This window comes from Mobula birostris, chromosome 8 (genome assembly GCF_030028105.1).
Source record: "Mobula birostris isolate sMobBir1 chromosome 8, sMobBir1.hap1, whole genome shotgun sequence".
Lineage (NCBI taxonomy): Eukaryota > Metazoa > Chordata > Chondrichthyes > Myliobatiformes > Myliobatidae > Mobula > Mobula birostris.
In genome coordinates this window covers 164,425,334-164,441,727 of record NC_092377.1, presented here as the reverse complement: position 1 = coordinate 164,441,727, position 16,394 = coordinate 164,425,334, and the positions used below count along the sequence as shown (strand labels likewise).

General features: G+C 49.8%; 1 protein-coding gene across 1 annotated transcript in view; it reads left to right on the top strand.

Annotated features, from left to right (window-relative positions):
* The window catches only part of LOC140202350 (prominin-2-like), a 95,689-nt gene that overhangs the window by 30,966 nt on the left and 48,329 nt on the right, over nucleotides 1-16,394 (top strand). Inside the window, exons 7-8 of the mRNA XM_072267262.1 lie at nucleotides 1,137-1,226; nucleotides 10,784-10,983. Of these exons, the coding sequence (XP_072123363.1) occupies nucleotides 1,137-1,226; nucleotides 10,784-10,983 (290 nt within the window). The remainder of the gene's footprint in view (nucleotides 1-1,136; nucleotides 1,227-10,783; nucleotides 10,984-16,394) is intronic.

Sequence of the window (16,394 nt, the reverse complement as noted above, 5' to 3'; positions counted from 1 at the left end):
CAGTAGCAGCAGCAGCGAAGCAGGCATTTCAGAAGTTTCACCAGATGTTCCTCCGTGCTCTCATGTCCATCTCCATCAAATCAGGATTGTGCACGGCACCCTACTTGACAAATAACAGACTCCGCTGCTGTCTACAGGAGTTTGTTCTGTATATTCTCCCGGTGGGACAATTCCGTTGCTGTCGAGAAGGAGTTAGTTCTGTATATTCTCCCGGTGGGACAATTCCCCTGCTGTCTATAGGAGTTTGTATGTTCTCCCTGTGACTGCGTGGGTTTCCCTCGGGCGCTCCATTTTCCTGCAACATTCCGAAGACGTATGGGTTAGGGTTCGTAAGCTGTGGGCACGCTCTGTTGGTGCTGGAAATGGGTGACACTTGTGGGCCGTCCCACAGCACATCCTCGGATTGTGTTGGTCATTGATGCAAACAACGCATTTGACTGTGTTTTGATGTACATCTGATAGAGGCGTTAAAGAGGTACGTGAATGTGCAGAGAATGGAGGGATATGTCCACTGTGTGGAGAGAAGGATTTTCTTTATTTATTTACTGCCTGTTACACTGCCGGCCTATAGGGCAGCAAATAAGATCCTCCATCTCTGTCTGTCCATTCCATCGCACTCAGATGCAGAAGGATTCCTCATTGCTGTTTCCGTAACCATTTTGTTTTACCAGTCAGGGTTGTTAGCCCTGAGCTGAACCCCTGAACCTGGAGGACCGGTGGACCACTCTTAGTCTGACCTCTACCCTTTGACCTGTTTGGTATGGGTGGCCCTACCAAGAGCCAAAGCATAAAATGCTGGCTCTAGCCAACATAAATCTCCAGCTCATTGAGGCACACAAGCCTCCAAACCCTACGACAAGGTTGTGATTCTCTTGGAGGGGATTTAATTACTTGTTTAATCGATTTGTCAGACTTTGTAGGCTGGTGGGCCTGTTCCTGTACGGTATTGTGTTCTACGTCTATGTTCTGTATGAAGTACAGTACATTCTGAGTGGTGGTGTGGGGAGGGAAGGTGGGGTTTGCACTCTCTGCATACACCGGTTGTGCTTTGTTAATGCTCTTGTGTTACTACATCAAAAATGCACTGAATTCACTTCTCACCTCACTTTTCTGATCTTTCTGGGTGATTTTTGCAGTTGTCAGAAACAGCCTTGGCTTTACCCTCAAGGGTGCATTGAATCCAATCGTTTTTCCGGTGCTGGAGATGGTGTCTGCACGACTAAAAGGTAATGGCCGAGCTCTGACCTCCCGGTTTGCGATCCTCCAACCCTCATTACTTCCAGGGTCTAAAGCTGGGCTTCCAAAACTTCAATATGCCATGGACCAATGCATTAAGCAAAGGGGCCGATAGACCCCAGGTTAGGAACCCCTGGTCTAAGGTGTTATGCTTTGTAACTTCAAAGGAAGACACGGGAGTCTGAAATGTGAGCCTAGTTTTGTGTTTCACTGTAAGTGAGGCGCACATGTATCAAGTGGTAGTGTGATAACGTACGTAACCACATATTTATAAATATAACCCATAATTAATTATTTAAATGAACAAGAATGCTTAATTAGCCAATATATATGTACACCATATTATACAAATATTACATACTCAACAAAATTCAAAGTAAAATTTATGATGAAAAGTACGTATATGTGACTATATACTACCTTGAGATTCATTTTGTGTAGTCATCTACAGGAGAATAAAGTACAATAGAATTTACAAAAGGCTATACATTATCAAAGATTGACAGTCAATGTGAAAAGGAAGACAAGTGGAAATAGAAAGTAATACTGAGAACATGAGTTGTAAAGAGACCTTGAAAGTGAGTCTGTAGGTTGTGGAATCAGTTCAGAGTTGAGGTGAGTGAAGTTATCCATCCCTGATGGTTGAGGGTAATAACTGTTCCTGAACCTGGTGGTGTGGGACCTGATGGTTGAGGGGTAATAACTGTTCCTGAAGCTGGTGGTGTGGGACCTGATGGTTGATGAGTAATAACTGTTCCTGAACCTGGTGGTGTGGGACCTGATGGTTGAGGGGTAATAACTGTTCCTGAACCTGGTGGTGTAGGACCTGATGGTTAAGGGGTAATAACTGTTCCTGAGCCTGGTGGTGTGGGACCTGATGGTTGAGCGGTAATAACTGTTCCTGAACTTGGTGGTGTGGGACCTGATGGTTGAGGGGTAATAACTGTTCCTGAACCTGGTGGTGTGGGACCTGATGATTGTGAGGTAATAACTGTTCCTGAACCTGGTGGTGTGGGACCTGATGGTTGTAGGGTAATAACTGTTTCTGAACCTGGTGGTGTGGGACCTGATGGTTGTAGGGTAATAGCTGCTCCTGAACCTGGTGGTGTGGGACCTGATGGTTGAGGGGTAATAACTGTTCCTGAACCTGGTGGTGTGGGACCTGATGGTTGAGGGGTAATAACTGTTCCTGAACCTGGTGGTGTGGGATCTGATGGTTGAGGGGTAATAACTGCTCCTGAACCTGGTGGTGTGGGACCTGATGGTTGAGGGGTAATAACTGTTCCTGAACCTGGTGGTGTGGGATGTGATGATTGTGGGGTAATAACTGTTCCTGAACCTGGTGGTGTGGGACCTGATGGTTGTGGGGTAATAACTGTCCCTGAACCTGGTGGTGTGGGACCTGATGGTTGAGGGGTAATAACTGTCCCTGAACCTGGTGGTGTGGGACCTGATGGTTGAGGGGTAATAACTGTTCCTGAACCTGGTGGTGTGGGATCTGATGGTTGAGGGGTAATAACTGTTCCTGAACCTGGTGGTGTGGGATCTGATGGTTGAGGGGTAATAACTGTTCCTGAACCTGGTGGTGTGGGACCTGATGGTTGTAGGGTAATAACTGTCCCTGAACCTGGTGGTGTGGGACCTGATGGTTGAGGGGTAATAACCGTTCCTGAGCCTGGTGGTGTGGGACCTGATGGTTGAGGGATAATAACTGTTCCTGAACCTGGTGTGGGACCTGATGGTTGAGGGGTAATAACTGTTCCTGAACCTGGTGGTGTGGGACCTGATGATTGTGAGGTAATAACTGTCCCTGAACCTGGTGGTGTGGGACCTGATGGTTGAGGGGTAATAACTGCTCCTGAACCTGGTGGTGTGGGACCTGATGGTTGAGGGGTAATAACTGTTCCTGAACCTGGTGGTGTGGGACGTGATGATTGTGCGGTAATAACTGTTCCTGAACCTGGTGGTGTGGGACCTGATGGTTGTGGGGTAATAACTGTCCCTGAACCTGGTGGTGTGGGACCTGATGGTTGAGGGGTGATAACTGTTCCTGAACCTGGTGGTGTGGGACCTGATGGTTGAGGGGTAATAACTGTTCCTGAACCTGGTGGTGTGGGACCTGATGGTTGTAGGGTAATAACTGTTTCTGAACCTGGTGGTGTGGGACCTGATGGTTGTAGGGTAATAGCTGCTCCTGAACCTGGTGGTGTGGGACCTGATGGTTGAGGGGTAATAACTGTTCCTGAACCTGGTGGTGTGGGACCTGATGGTTGAGGGGTAATAACTGTTCCTGAACCTGGTGGTGTGGGATCTGATGGTTGAGGGGTAATAACTGCTCCTGAACCTGGTGGTGTGGGACCTGATGGTTGAGGGGTAATAACTGTTCCTGAACCTGGTGGTGTGGGATGTGATGATTGTGGGGTAATAACTGTTCCTGAACCTGGTGGTGTGGGACCTGATGGTTGTGGGGTAATAACTGTCCCTGAACCTGGTGGTGTGGGACCTGATGGTTGAGGGGTAATAACTGTCCCTGAACCTGGTGGTGTGGGACCTGATGGTTGAGGGGTAATAACTGTTCCTGAACCTGGTGGTGTGGGATCTGATGGTTGAGGGGTAATAACTGTTCCTGAACCTGGTGGTGTGGTCCTGATGGTTGTAGGGTAATAACTGTCCCTGAACCTGGTGGTGTGGGACCTGATGGTTGAGGGGTAATAACTGCTCCGGAACCTGGTGGTGTGGGACCTGATGGTTGAGGGGTAATAACTGTTCCTGAACCTGGTGGTGTGGGACGTGATGATTGTGCGGTAATAACTGTTCCTGAACCTGGTGGTGTGGGACCTGATGGTTGTGGGGTAATAACTGTCCCTGAACCTGGTGGTGTGGGACCTGATGGTTGAGGGGTGATAACTGTTCCTGAACCTGGTGGTGTGGGACCTGATGGTTGAGGGGTAATAACTGTTCCTGAACCTCGTGGTGTGGGACCTGATGGTTGAGGGGTAATAACTGTTCCTGAACCTGGTGGTGTGGGACCTGATGATTGTGGGGTAATAACTGCTCCTTAACTTGGTGGTGTGGGACCTGATGGTTGAGGGGTAATAACTGTTCCTGAACCTGGTGGTGTGGGACCTAAGGCTCCTGTACCTTCTTCCTGATGGCAGCAAGGAGAAGAGAGCATGAGCAGGATGGTGGGGACCTTTTGATGATGGATGCTGCTTTCTTGTGACAATGCTCTTTGTAATGCCCTCCATTGAAAGGCCTGGATAGAGTGGATATGGAATGGATGTTTCCTATAGTGGACGAGTCTAGGACCAATGGGCACAGACTCAGGATAAAAGGACTTTGTTTAAAACAGAGATGAGAAGCAATTTCTTTAGCCAGAGGATTGTGAATCTGTGTAATTCATTGCCATAGGTAGCCATGGAGACCAAGTCATTAGGTATATGTAAATCTGAGGATGATAGGTTCTTGATTCGTGGAGGCATCAAAATTTAGAGGAAGAATGGAGGAGAATGGGGTTGAGAGGAAAAGTAAGTCAGCTATGATAGAATGGAGGAGCAGACTCGATGGGTCAAATTCTGCTCCTATGTCTTATGGTCTTAAATGTGCTCGATGGAGGGAGGGCTTTGCCTGTGTTGGACTGGGCTATGTCCACCATTTTCTGTAATCCTATCCATTCCTGTGTGTTCCGATACCAGGACGTGATACAACAAAATGAAGCCATCCCAACACTAACTCTTGTGGAGCACTACTAGTCACTGGCAGCCAACCAGAAAAGGATCCATTTATTCCCACTCGCTGCCTCCTACCAATCAGCCAATGCTCTAAGCATGCCAGTAACTGTCCTGTAATACCATGGGCTCTTAACTTACTAAGCAGCCTCATGTGTGGCACCTTGTCAAAGGCCTTCTGAAAGTCCAAATATACAACATCCACTGCATCCCCTTGATCTATCCTACTTGTAATCTCCTCAAAGAATTTCATCAGGTTCACCAGGCAAAGTTTTCCCTTAAGGAAACCATGCTGACTTTGTTCTATCTTGTCCTGTGTTACCACGTACTCCATCACCTCATCATTAACAATTGACTCCAACATCTTCTGAACCACTGAGATCAAGCTGGTCTGTAATTTTACTTTTTGCTGCCTCCCTTCCTTCTTAAAGGATGGAGTGACATTTGCAATTTTCCAGTGCTCTAGCATCATGCCAGAGTCCAATGATTCTTGAAAGGTTATTACTAATGCCTCCACAATATCAAACGCTATCTCTTTCAAAACCCTAGGGTACAGTTCAGCTAGTCCAGGTGACTTATGTACCTTTAGGACTTTCAGCTTTTTGAGCACCTTCTCCCTTGTAATAGTAACTGCACCCACTTCTCTCCCTTGCTCCCTTCACCATCTGGCACAGTGTCTTCCACAGTGAATACTGATGCAAAATACTCATTTAGTTCATCTGCCATCTCCTTGTCCCCCGTGATTATTTCTCCAGCCTCATTTTCTAGCGGTCCTATATCCACTGTTAGCTCTGTTTTATTTTATTCATGCTAGAAAAAGCTTTTAATATCCAATTTCATATTGTTTGTTAGCTTGCTTTCATATTTCATCTTTTCCCTCCTAATGATTCTTTTAGTTGCTCTCTTGGCCGGCTGGTGGCACAGTGGCATCAGCGCTGGACTTCGGAGCGAAGGCTCCCGAGTTCAAATCCAAGTCGGGCCACCCCCCCCCCCCCGAGCACGCTTTCCATCCGTGCCGGGTTGAGCGTCGAGCTAGCCACTCGGCCCCGTAAAAAAAAAGGGTCGAGTCAGGAGCGTTCATATGGTGACCCGGTTAATCCGAGAGGAGACCAATCCTGACACCACGCGCCAGACAAGAATGGCTGACTGTCTGGTGCGACACGCTTAAAAAAACAGTTGCTCTCTGTAGATTTTTTAAAGTTTCCTAATCACCTGTCTTTCCACTAATTTTTGCTTTGTTGTATACCCTCTCTTTTGCTTTCACATTAGCTTTGACTTCCCTTGTCAGCCACGGTTGTACTATCATGCCTTTTGAGAATTTTGTCATTTTTGGAATACATATGCTCTCCCCATCCAAAAGGCTGTGGATGCAAACTAAGGCGCCCCTGACCCTGGCACCTGAGAGGCAACGTACCATCTGGGCGTCCGGTTCACGTCCACAGAACCTCCTGTCTGTTCCCCTATCACCACCGCTCCTCCCTTCTCCCTCTTTCCCTTCTGCACCATGGACCCATGCTCAGTGCCAGAAACCCCGTCTCCGTGGTATTTCCCCGGGAGGTCATCCCCCATGACAGTATCCAAAGCGGTATACTTGTCTTTGAGGTGAAAGGCCACAGGGGTGTCCTACAGTAACTGCCTCTTCACATTTCCATTTCTCCTGACTGTCGCCCAGCTACTCACCTCCTGCAACTTCGGGGCGGCTACTTCCCTGTAACTTTGATTGATGATCTCCTCGCTCTCCCATACAAGCCGAAGGTCATCCAGCTGCTGCTCCAGATCCCTAACACGGTCTTCAAGGAGCTGCAGCCAGATGCACTTCACACAGATGTAGTTCCCTGGGAGGCTAGCTCTCCCAGGACCCCAACATCCAGCATGAAGAACACACAACGGCCATGTACTACACTAGGATCGGTCAAACACAGGCAGACAGCATTGAACATCTGCTCCAGTAGTACAATAGGAAATAAAAACAATAACAGAACTCAGAATAATGAAGCTACATTTCCAGGAAAATTGCAATGGTTAGACAACTAAGGTGCAGGTGATGGGTAAATTGTTTTAAATTGGTAGTCATAGTCATAGTCATACTTTATTGATCCCGGGGAAAATTGGTTTTCGTTACAGTTGCTCCATAAATAATAAATAGTAATAGAACCATAAATAGCTAAATAGTAATATGTAAGTTATGCCAGTAAATTATGAAATAAGTCCAGGACCAGCCTATTGGCTCAGGGTGTCTGACCCTCCAAGCGGGGAGTTGTAAAGTTTGATGGCCACAGGCAGGAATGACTTCCTATGACGCTCTGTGCTGTCCATTTTCACATGTAGTGTGATACCAAGAAAAAGTCATGATTTGCAAGCCACCTATACAGATCATGTCATTACAACAGAGCAATGAGACAGTACAACGTAAAACAAAAGCAGAATGCTGTATAAAGTCTTCCAGTATACAGAGGGAATACAGTGCAGGCAGTCAATAAGGTAGCACACACCAAATGCTGGAGGAACTCAGCAGATCAGGCAGAGTCTATGGAAATGAATCAACAGTCAATGTTTCGAGCCAAGAGCCTTCTTCAGGACTGGAAAGGAAGGGGGGAATTGCCAGAATAAAAAAGTGGGGGGGAGGAGGAGGTTAGCTGGAAGGTGATAGGTGGTCAAGTGGGTGGGAAATATAAAGGACTGGAGAGGAAGGTATCTGATGGGAGAGGAGAGTGGACCATAGGAGAAAGGGAAGGAGGAGGGGCACCAGGGGGAGATGATAGGCAGGTGAGAAGAGGTAAGAGGCCAGACAGAATGGGGAACTAAAGAAAGGAGGGGGTTGGAAATTGCTTTTTTTTCACTGGAAGGAGAAATCGATATCCATGCCATCAGGTTGGAGGCTACCCAGACGGAATATAAGGTGTTGCTCCTCCACCTGGAGGGTGGCCTCATCTTGGCACAAGAGGAGGCCATGGACTTGGGGGATCGCTTCATCGAGCATCTCTGCGCCTATCCATCACAAGCGAGACTTCCTAGTAGCCAAACATTTTAAGTTCCATTCCCATTCCCATTCCAATGTGTTGATCCACGGCCTCCTCTTGTGCAAAGGTGAGGCCACCCTTAGGGTGGAGGAGCAACACTTTGTATTTTGTCTGGGCATCCTCCAACCTGATGGCATGAATCCCCCTTCCGCTATTCCCCACTCTGGCCTCTAACTTCTTCTCCTCATCTGCCTATCATTTCCCCTGGTGCCCTCCTCCTTCCTTTCGCCGATGGTTCACTCTCCTCTCTTATCAGATTCTTTCCTCTCCAGCCCTTTACCTTCACCTTCCTGCTATCCTCCTTCCTTTCCCCCAATCTTTTTTTTTCTGGTGTCTTCCCCCTTCCTTCTCTGTCCTGAAGAAGGGTCTTGGCCCGAAACGTCGACTGCTTATGCATTTGCATAGATGCTGCCTGACCTGCTGAGTTCCTCTAGTATTTTGTGTGTGAAGCTTTCGATTTCCAGCATCTGCAGATTTCCTCATGTTTATGGACTGACATGTCAGAATGGGACTGGGAAAGGGAATTAAAATGCTTGGCCACCAGGAAGTTCCGCTTCTGGTGGATGGGTGCAAGGTTATAACGAGGTAGATTGTGAGGTCTGGAGTCTTCTTATCATACTAGAGGACCATTCAGGAATCTTATAACAGATAGGTGGAAGCTGAGATTAAGAATAGAATTAAGGACATAAGAAACTCACACACACTGTTTGTCATGGTTCCATTTGGCTGTTCCCCTTTAACGTTCCTTTCTCCCTGATTATGCCCTAATTTCGGCCATTAGATTTCCAATTGCTGCTAGTTTACTTAATTACAGTACACCTGGTTTGCATCAGAGACTGTGAAATAAGTACGATGGCGTCACTACACAGGCTGCCAGTTTGTTGGTCCATTCTCATCCAATACTTCGTTCTCTTGTCCGATTAGAACCTTTAGTTCTAACTTTAGTTCCAAGTTCAGCTCTAGTTTCCAGGTAGTCCCTGTAAATCTCGTCTCCTTGTCAAAATTCCTCTGGGTTGCTGTTTTACATCTACGTCTATGCCAGCATCCCCAACTCAGTTGATGTGCTCGTATCCTGCACTTGGGTTCTCCTCAGTCGCCCCGGGCAACACTGTTCCCACTAAATTGTGCTGGTGTGTGGCCAAGCAGTAACTGAAATGCCCCCACACACATAGCCTTTGTTGCCACGCAGCTGGAATTCATAATATAATGTTACTGTAATTTTGAAATCTCTTTTAATATTATTGTGAAATACCCTGTAATTAAGTATATGTTAATTAACATAATCCATAAATTAAAGGGCTGCGCAGTTTTCAGGCCACATAAACATTTCCTGCTCAGATCAATGATTGGTCTGTGCAGTCATAAAAATAATCAGAGGGACCGTTGCTCACAGTATCTGTAGGTCCAAACCAGCTTCAGGCAGAGGCTGGTGTATCTGTAGAATTCATTGCCACAACCAACTGTGCAGGCCAGATCACTGGGTATATCTAAAGCAGAGGTTGATAGGTTCTTGATTAATCAGGGTGTCAAAGGTTACGGGAAGAAGGCAGGGGAATGGGGTTCAGAGGAAAAATAAATCAGCCATGATGGAGTGGCACAGCAGACTTGATGGGCCGAATGGCCTATTTTTACTCCTATGCCTTATGATCGTATGGTCAAACTGTGGCACTGCCTCTCAGGGCCAGAGACTCACTCCAAACCTGACCTTGGGCACCATGTGGAGTTTGCACGCTCTTCCTGTGGTTATCCGATGCTCCCACGTCCCAAATAAATGGGAGAAAGATGTGAAAATGCTTCCAATGTAGAATCTAAGGGGGAGGAAGCTTGTGGGAATGTGGGCAAATGAATGAATGGATTACAGGAAACTTACGGAGATACAGGAAAGCTCTCAGTGTTGGTGCAGACTCAGTCTCCTCTGTGAGGAAATATATAAGCTTGTCCTCCTTCAAGATGGCAAATGTGTTGGTCGTCCATCGTGCCTGACGATGTCAGGAAACCTGTGCGGGAGAGTTTTTAAAGTGCAACAAAAGGCATTGTACTGGGGCAGTTCCACTCTCTCGACGTCCAAAGTCCAGGTCCAGTAGTATGAACAAGTGTCACAAAGTGAGGTCTTCCCCGGTTGCAGTGGATGACCATGACATCTTCTGTGTCTTCGCTCTTCACGGAGTGTTGCTGAACCTCCTTCCTGGCCACTGGATCTCACTGTAGATCTCATCCGCCCAGTCAACCAGAGCAGGCTTTGCGTGCTAGGACAGGCATGTCCCTATCTCACCGGGGTATGAGACCCTCCAGCTACCCTCACCTGTCGAAGCGGTGTACTGGGGTGTGCAAACAGCTACTTGGAGCCACAGGTGAGAGCTGAGTGTCCGATGGGGACCAAAGGTGAGTGAGCTGTCCTGGAATGGGCACGACAAGCCCCTTCACCAGAGGTGCTACCCCCTCCCTGGACACCCCATACACCCCAAGGCAGAATGAGTAGGGACTGGTTAAAATGTGTCACATCCATGCCATCAGGTGGCACAGGAGGCAGTCAGCTGGCCAACTCAGAGTTTGAGCCTGGAACTTGGAGACCTGTCATCAGTTAGTCTGGGGGCTCGATATCGCAAATTGAAGCGCCGAAGGTCGTTCGGAAGCCGAAAGCCCAATGGCGGAAGCGTGGAGATGGAGGCCCCAGAGGCCAGGCCCGTCCTGGAGTTGAATACTGTCGATTTTCTGTTGAAGTTTTACCTCTGCCCTTTAGTTTTCATTTCCCATTTGCTGGGAAGACAACTGTATTCATATGCATCTGTTTCATCGTAGACTTCAACACCATGAAGGGACACTTGGACAATATCAAATCTGCGAACAGTTCCCTGGCAAAGATACAGATGGAGTTGTCGAGTGAGATGAGCACGCTGAAGGGTGAAATTGTTAACACGCTGAATGACCCAGGTTGCCAAGGATGTTCTAGTGCTGTGGAAGATGCCAATAACCTGGAGGTGGATCCTACATACACATTGGTAAGCATTGTAATCCTGTATCTAAGTGCCCCAAAGGTCAGCCTTAAATCTCTTGTCTCTTGCTATGCCTGATTTTTCCAGTACTGTAAAGAACATTAGTCCTATAGATCTCCACTTTAACATCCTCACCATCTGGGCCATGCCCTCTTCTCGATGATGCCTTCAGACAAGAGGTCCAGGAGCCTAAAGACACATATCTCAGAGTTCAACAACAGCTTCTTCCCCCACTGCCGTCAGGGTTCTGAACCCACCTGAAAGCCCTTAATACACCTTTTGTTTTTACACATGGTTGACGTACTTGCTGCCATTTGCGTGATTTGTTTTTTTTGTGCGTCGGTGGAGGAGGTTGATGTTTTTCTTTGAGCAGCTCCCATGGTTTTCTTTGTTTTGTGGCTGTCTGGAAAAAATGAAACTCAAGGATTTACACTGCATACGTACTTTGATAATCAACATATCTTGAACCTTGACCATATTTCAGGTGGCAAAATGGTGTAGGGGTGAGGGTAATGCTCTATGGTGTAGGGGTGAGGGTGATGCTACATGGCGTAGGGGTGAGGGTAATGCTGTATGGTGTAGGGGTGAGAGTGATGCTCTGTGGTGTAGGGGTGAGGGTGATGCTACATGGTGTAGGGGTGAGGGTGATGCTGTATGGTGTAGGGGTGAGAGTGATGCTCTATGGTGTAGGGGTGAGGGTGATGCTACATGGCGTAGGGGTGAGGGTAATGCTCTATGGCGTAGGGGTGAGGGTGATGCTACATGGCGTAGGGGTGAGGGTGATTCTCTATGGCGTAGGGGTGAGGGTGATGCTACATGGCGTAGGGGTGAGGGTAATGCTCTATGGTGTAGGGGTGAGGGTGATGCTACATGGCGTAGGGGTGAGGGTGATGCTACATGGTGTAGGGGTGAGGGTGATGCTCTATGGCGTAGGGGTGAGGGTGATGCTACATGGTGTAGGGGTGAGGGTGATTCTCTATGGCGTAGGGGTGAGGGTGATTCTACATGGTGTAGGGGTGAGGGTGATGCTCTATGGCGTAGGGGTGAGGGTGATGCTACATGGTGTAGGGGTGAGGGTGATTCTCTATGGCGTAGGGGTGAGGGTAATGCTCTATGGTGTAGGGGTGAGGGTGATGCTACATGGCGTAGGGGTGAGGGTAATGCTCTATGGCGTAGGGGTGAGGGTGATGCTACATGGTGTAGGGGTGACGGTGATGCTACATGGCGTAGGGGTGAGGGTGATGCTGTATGGTGTAGGGGTGAGGGTGATTCTCTATGGCGTAGGGGTGAGGGTGATGCTACATGGCGTAGGGGTGAGGGTGATTCTCTATGGCGTAGGGGTGAGGGTGATGCTACATGGCGTAGGGGTGAGGGTAATGCTCTATGGCGTAGGGGTGAGTGTGATGCTACATGGTGTAGGGGTGACGGTGATGCTACATGGCGTAGGGGTGAGGGTGATGCTGTATGGTGTAGGGGTGAGGGTGATTCTCTATGGCGTAGGGGTGAGGGTGATGCTACATGGCGTAGGGGTGAGGGTGATTCTCTATGGCGTAGGGGTGAGGGTGATGCTACATGGTGTAGGGGTGAGGGTGATTCTCTATGGTGTAGGGGTGAGGGTGATGCTCTATGGTGTAGGGGTGAGGGTGATGCTCTATGGTGTAGGGGTGAGGGTAATGCTGTATGGTGTAGGGGTGAGGGTGATGCTGTATGGTGTAGGGGTGAGAGTGATGCTCTATGGTGTAGGGGTGAGGGTAATGCTCTATGGTGTAGGGGTGAGGGTGATGCTACATGGCGTAGGGGTGAGGGTAATGCTCTATGGCGTAGGGGTGAGGGTGATGCTACATGGTGTAGGGGTGACGGTGATGCTACATGGCGTAGGGGTGAGGGTGATGCTGTATGGTGTAGGGGTGAGGGTGATGCTGTATGGTGTAGGGGTGAGGGTGATGCTCTATGGCGTAGGGGTGAGGGTGATGCTGTATGGTGTAGGGGTGAGGGTGATGCTGTATGGTGTAGGGGTGAGAGTGATGCTCTATGGTGTAGGGGTGACGGTGATGCTACATGGTGTAGGGGTGAGGGTAATGCTGTATGGTGTAGGGGTGAGGGTAATGCTGTATGGTGTGGGGGTGAGGGTGATGCTGTATGGTGTAGGGGTGAGAGTGATGCTCTATGGTGTAGGGGTGACGGTGATGCTACATGGTGTAGGGGTGAGGGTAATGCTGTATGGCGTAGGGGTGAGGGTGATGCTCTATGGCGTAGGGGTGAGGGTGATGCTCTATGGCGTAGAGGTGAGGGTGATGCTCTATGTCGTAGGGGTGAGGGTGATGCTCTATGGCGTAGGGGTGAGGGTGATGCTACATGGTGTAGGGGTGAGGGTAATGCTGTATGGTGTAGGGGTGAGGGTGATGCTCTATGGCGTAGGGGTGAGGGTGATGCTCTATGGTGTAGAGGTGAGGGTGATGCTCTATGTCGTAGGGGTGAGGGTGATGCTCTATGGCGTAGGGGTGAGGGTGATGCTACATGGCGTAGGGGTGAGGGTAATGCTGTATGGCGTAGGGGTGAGGGTGATGCTCTATGGTGTAGGGGTGACGGTGATGCTAGATGGTGTAGGGGTGAGGGTAATGCTGTATGGTGTAGGGGTGAGAGTGATGCTCTATGGTGTAGGGGTGAGGGTGATGCTGTATGGTGTAGGGGTGAGAGTGATGCTCTATGGTGTAGGGGTGACGGTGATGCTACATGGTGTAGGGGTGAGGGTAATGCTGTATGGTGTAGGGGTGAGGGTAATGCTGTATGGTGTGGGGGTGAGGGTGATGCTGTATGGTGTAGGGGTGAGAGTGATGCTCTATGGTGTAGGGGTGACGGTGATGCTACATGGTGTAGGGGTGAGGGTAATGCTGTATGGCGTAGGGGTGAGGGTGATGCTCTATGGCGTAGGGGTGAGGGTGATGCTCTATGGCGTAGAGGTGAGGGTGATGCTCTATGTCGTAGGGGTGAGGGTGATGCTCTATGGCGTAGGGGTGAGGGTGATGCTACATGGTGTAGGGGTGAGGGTAATGCTGTATGGTGTAGGGGTGAGGGTGATGCTCTATGGCGTAGGGGTGAGGGTGATGCTCTATGGTGTAGAGGTGAGGGTGATGCTCTATGTCGTAGGGGTGAGGGTGATGCTCTATGGCGTAGGGGTGAGGGTGATGCTACATGGCGTAGGGGTGAGGGTAATGCTGTATGGCGTAGGGGTGAGGGTGATGCTCTATGGTGTAGGGGTGACGGTGATGCTAGATGGTGTAGGGGTGAGGGTAATGCTGTATGGTGTAGGGGTGAGAGTGATGCTCTATGGTGTAGGGGTGAGGGTGATGCTCTATGGCGTAGGGGTGAGGGTGATGCTACATGGTGTAGAGGTGAGGGTGATGCTACATGGCGTAGGGGTGAGGGTGATGCTCTATGGCGTAGGGGTGAGGGTGATGCTACATGGTGTAGGGGTGAGGGTGATGCTACATGGCGTAGGGGTGAGGGTGATGCTGCATGGCGTAGGGGTGAGGGTAATGCTGTATGGTGTAGGGGTGAGGGTGATGCTACATGGCGTAGGGGTGAGGGTGATGCTACATGGCGTAGGGGTGAGGGTGATGCTCTATGGCGTAGAGGTGAGGGTGATGCTCTATGGTGTAGGGGTGACGGTGATGCTACATGGCGTAGGGGTGAGGGTGATGCTCTATGGCGTAGGGGTGACGGTGATGCTACATGGTATAGAGGTGAGGGTGATGCTCTATGGTGTAGGGGTGAGGGTGATGCTGTATGGTGTAGGGGTGAGGGTGATGCTCTATGGTGTAGGGGTGAGGGTGATGCTACATGGTGTAGGGGTGAGAGTGATGCTCTATGGTGTAGGGGTGACGGTGATGCTACATGGTGTAGGGGTGAGGGTAATGCTGTATGGTGTAGGGGTGAGGGTGATGCTACATGGTGTGGGGGTGAGGGTGATGCTCTATGGTGTAGGGGTGAGGGTGGTGCTACATGGTGTAGGGGTGAGGGTGATGCTCTATGGTGTAGGGGTGAGGGTGATGCTACATGGTGTAGAGGTGAGGGTAATGCTCTATGGTGTAGAGGTGAGGGTGATGCTACATGGCGTAGGGGTGAGGGTGATGCTCTATGGCGTAGGGGTGAGGGTGATGCTGCATGGTGTAGGGGTGAGGGTGATGCTCTATGGCGTGGGGGTGAGGGTAATGCTGTATGGTGTAGGGGTGAGGGTGATGCTCTATGGTGTAGGGGTGAGGGTGATGCTACATGGTGTAGGGGTGAGGGTGATGCTCTATGGTGTAGGGGTGAGGGTGATGCTACATGGTGTAGGGGTGAGGGTGATGCTCTATGGTGTAGGGGTGAGGGTAATGCTGTATGGTGTAGGGGTGAGGGTGATGCTGTATGGTGTAGGGGTGAGGGTGATGCTACATGGTGTAGGGGTGAGGGTGATGCTACATGGTGTAGGGGTGAGGGTAATGCTGTATGGTGTAGGGGTGGGGGTGATGCTCTATGGCGTAGGGGTGAGGGTGATGCTACATGGTGTAGGGGTGAGGGTAATGCTGTATGGTGTAGGGGTGAGGGTGATGCTACATGGTGTAGGGGTGAGGGTGATGCTCTATGGCGTAGGGATGAGGGTGATGCTACATGGTGTAGGGGTGACGGTGATGCTACATGGCGTAGGGGTGAGGGTGATGCTGTATGGTGTAGGGGTGAGGGTGATTCTCTATGGCGTAGGGGTGAGGGTGATGCTACATGGCGTAGGGGTGAGGGTGATTCTCTATGGCGTAGGGGTGAGGGTGATGCTACATGGTGTAGGGGTGAGGGTGATTCTCTATGGTGTAGGGGTGAGGGTGATGCTCTATGGCGTAGGGGTGAGGGTGATGCTCTATGGTGTAGGGGTGAGGGTGATGCTGTATGGTGTAGGGGTGAGGGTGATGCTGTATGGTGTAGGGGTGAGAGTGATGCTCTATGGTGTAGGGGTGACGGTGATGCTACATGGTGTAGGGGTGAGGGTAATGCTGTATGGTGTAGGGGTGAGGGTAATGCTGTATGGTGTAGGGGTGAGGGTGATGCTCTATGGTGTAGGGGTGAGAGTGATGCTCTATGGTGTAGGGGTGACGGTGATGCTACATGGTGTAGGGGTGAGGGTAATGCTGTATGGCGTAGGGGTGAGGGTGATGCTCTATGGCGTAGGGGTGAGGGTGATGCTCTATGGCGTAGAGGTGAGGGTGATGCTCTATGTCGTAGGGGTGAGGGTGATGCTACATGGCGTAGGGGTGAGGGTGATGCTACATGGTGTAGGGGTGAGGGTAATGCTGTATGGTGTAGGGGTGAGGGTGATGCTCTATGGCGTAGGGGTGAGGGTGATGCTCTATGGTGTAGAGGTGAGGGTGATGCTCTATGTCGTAGGG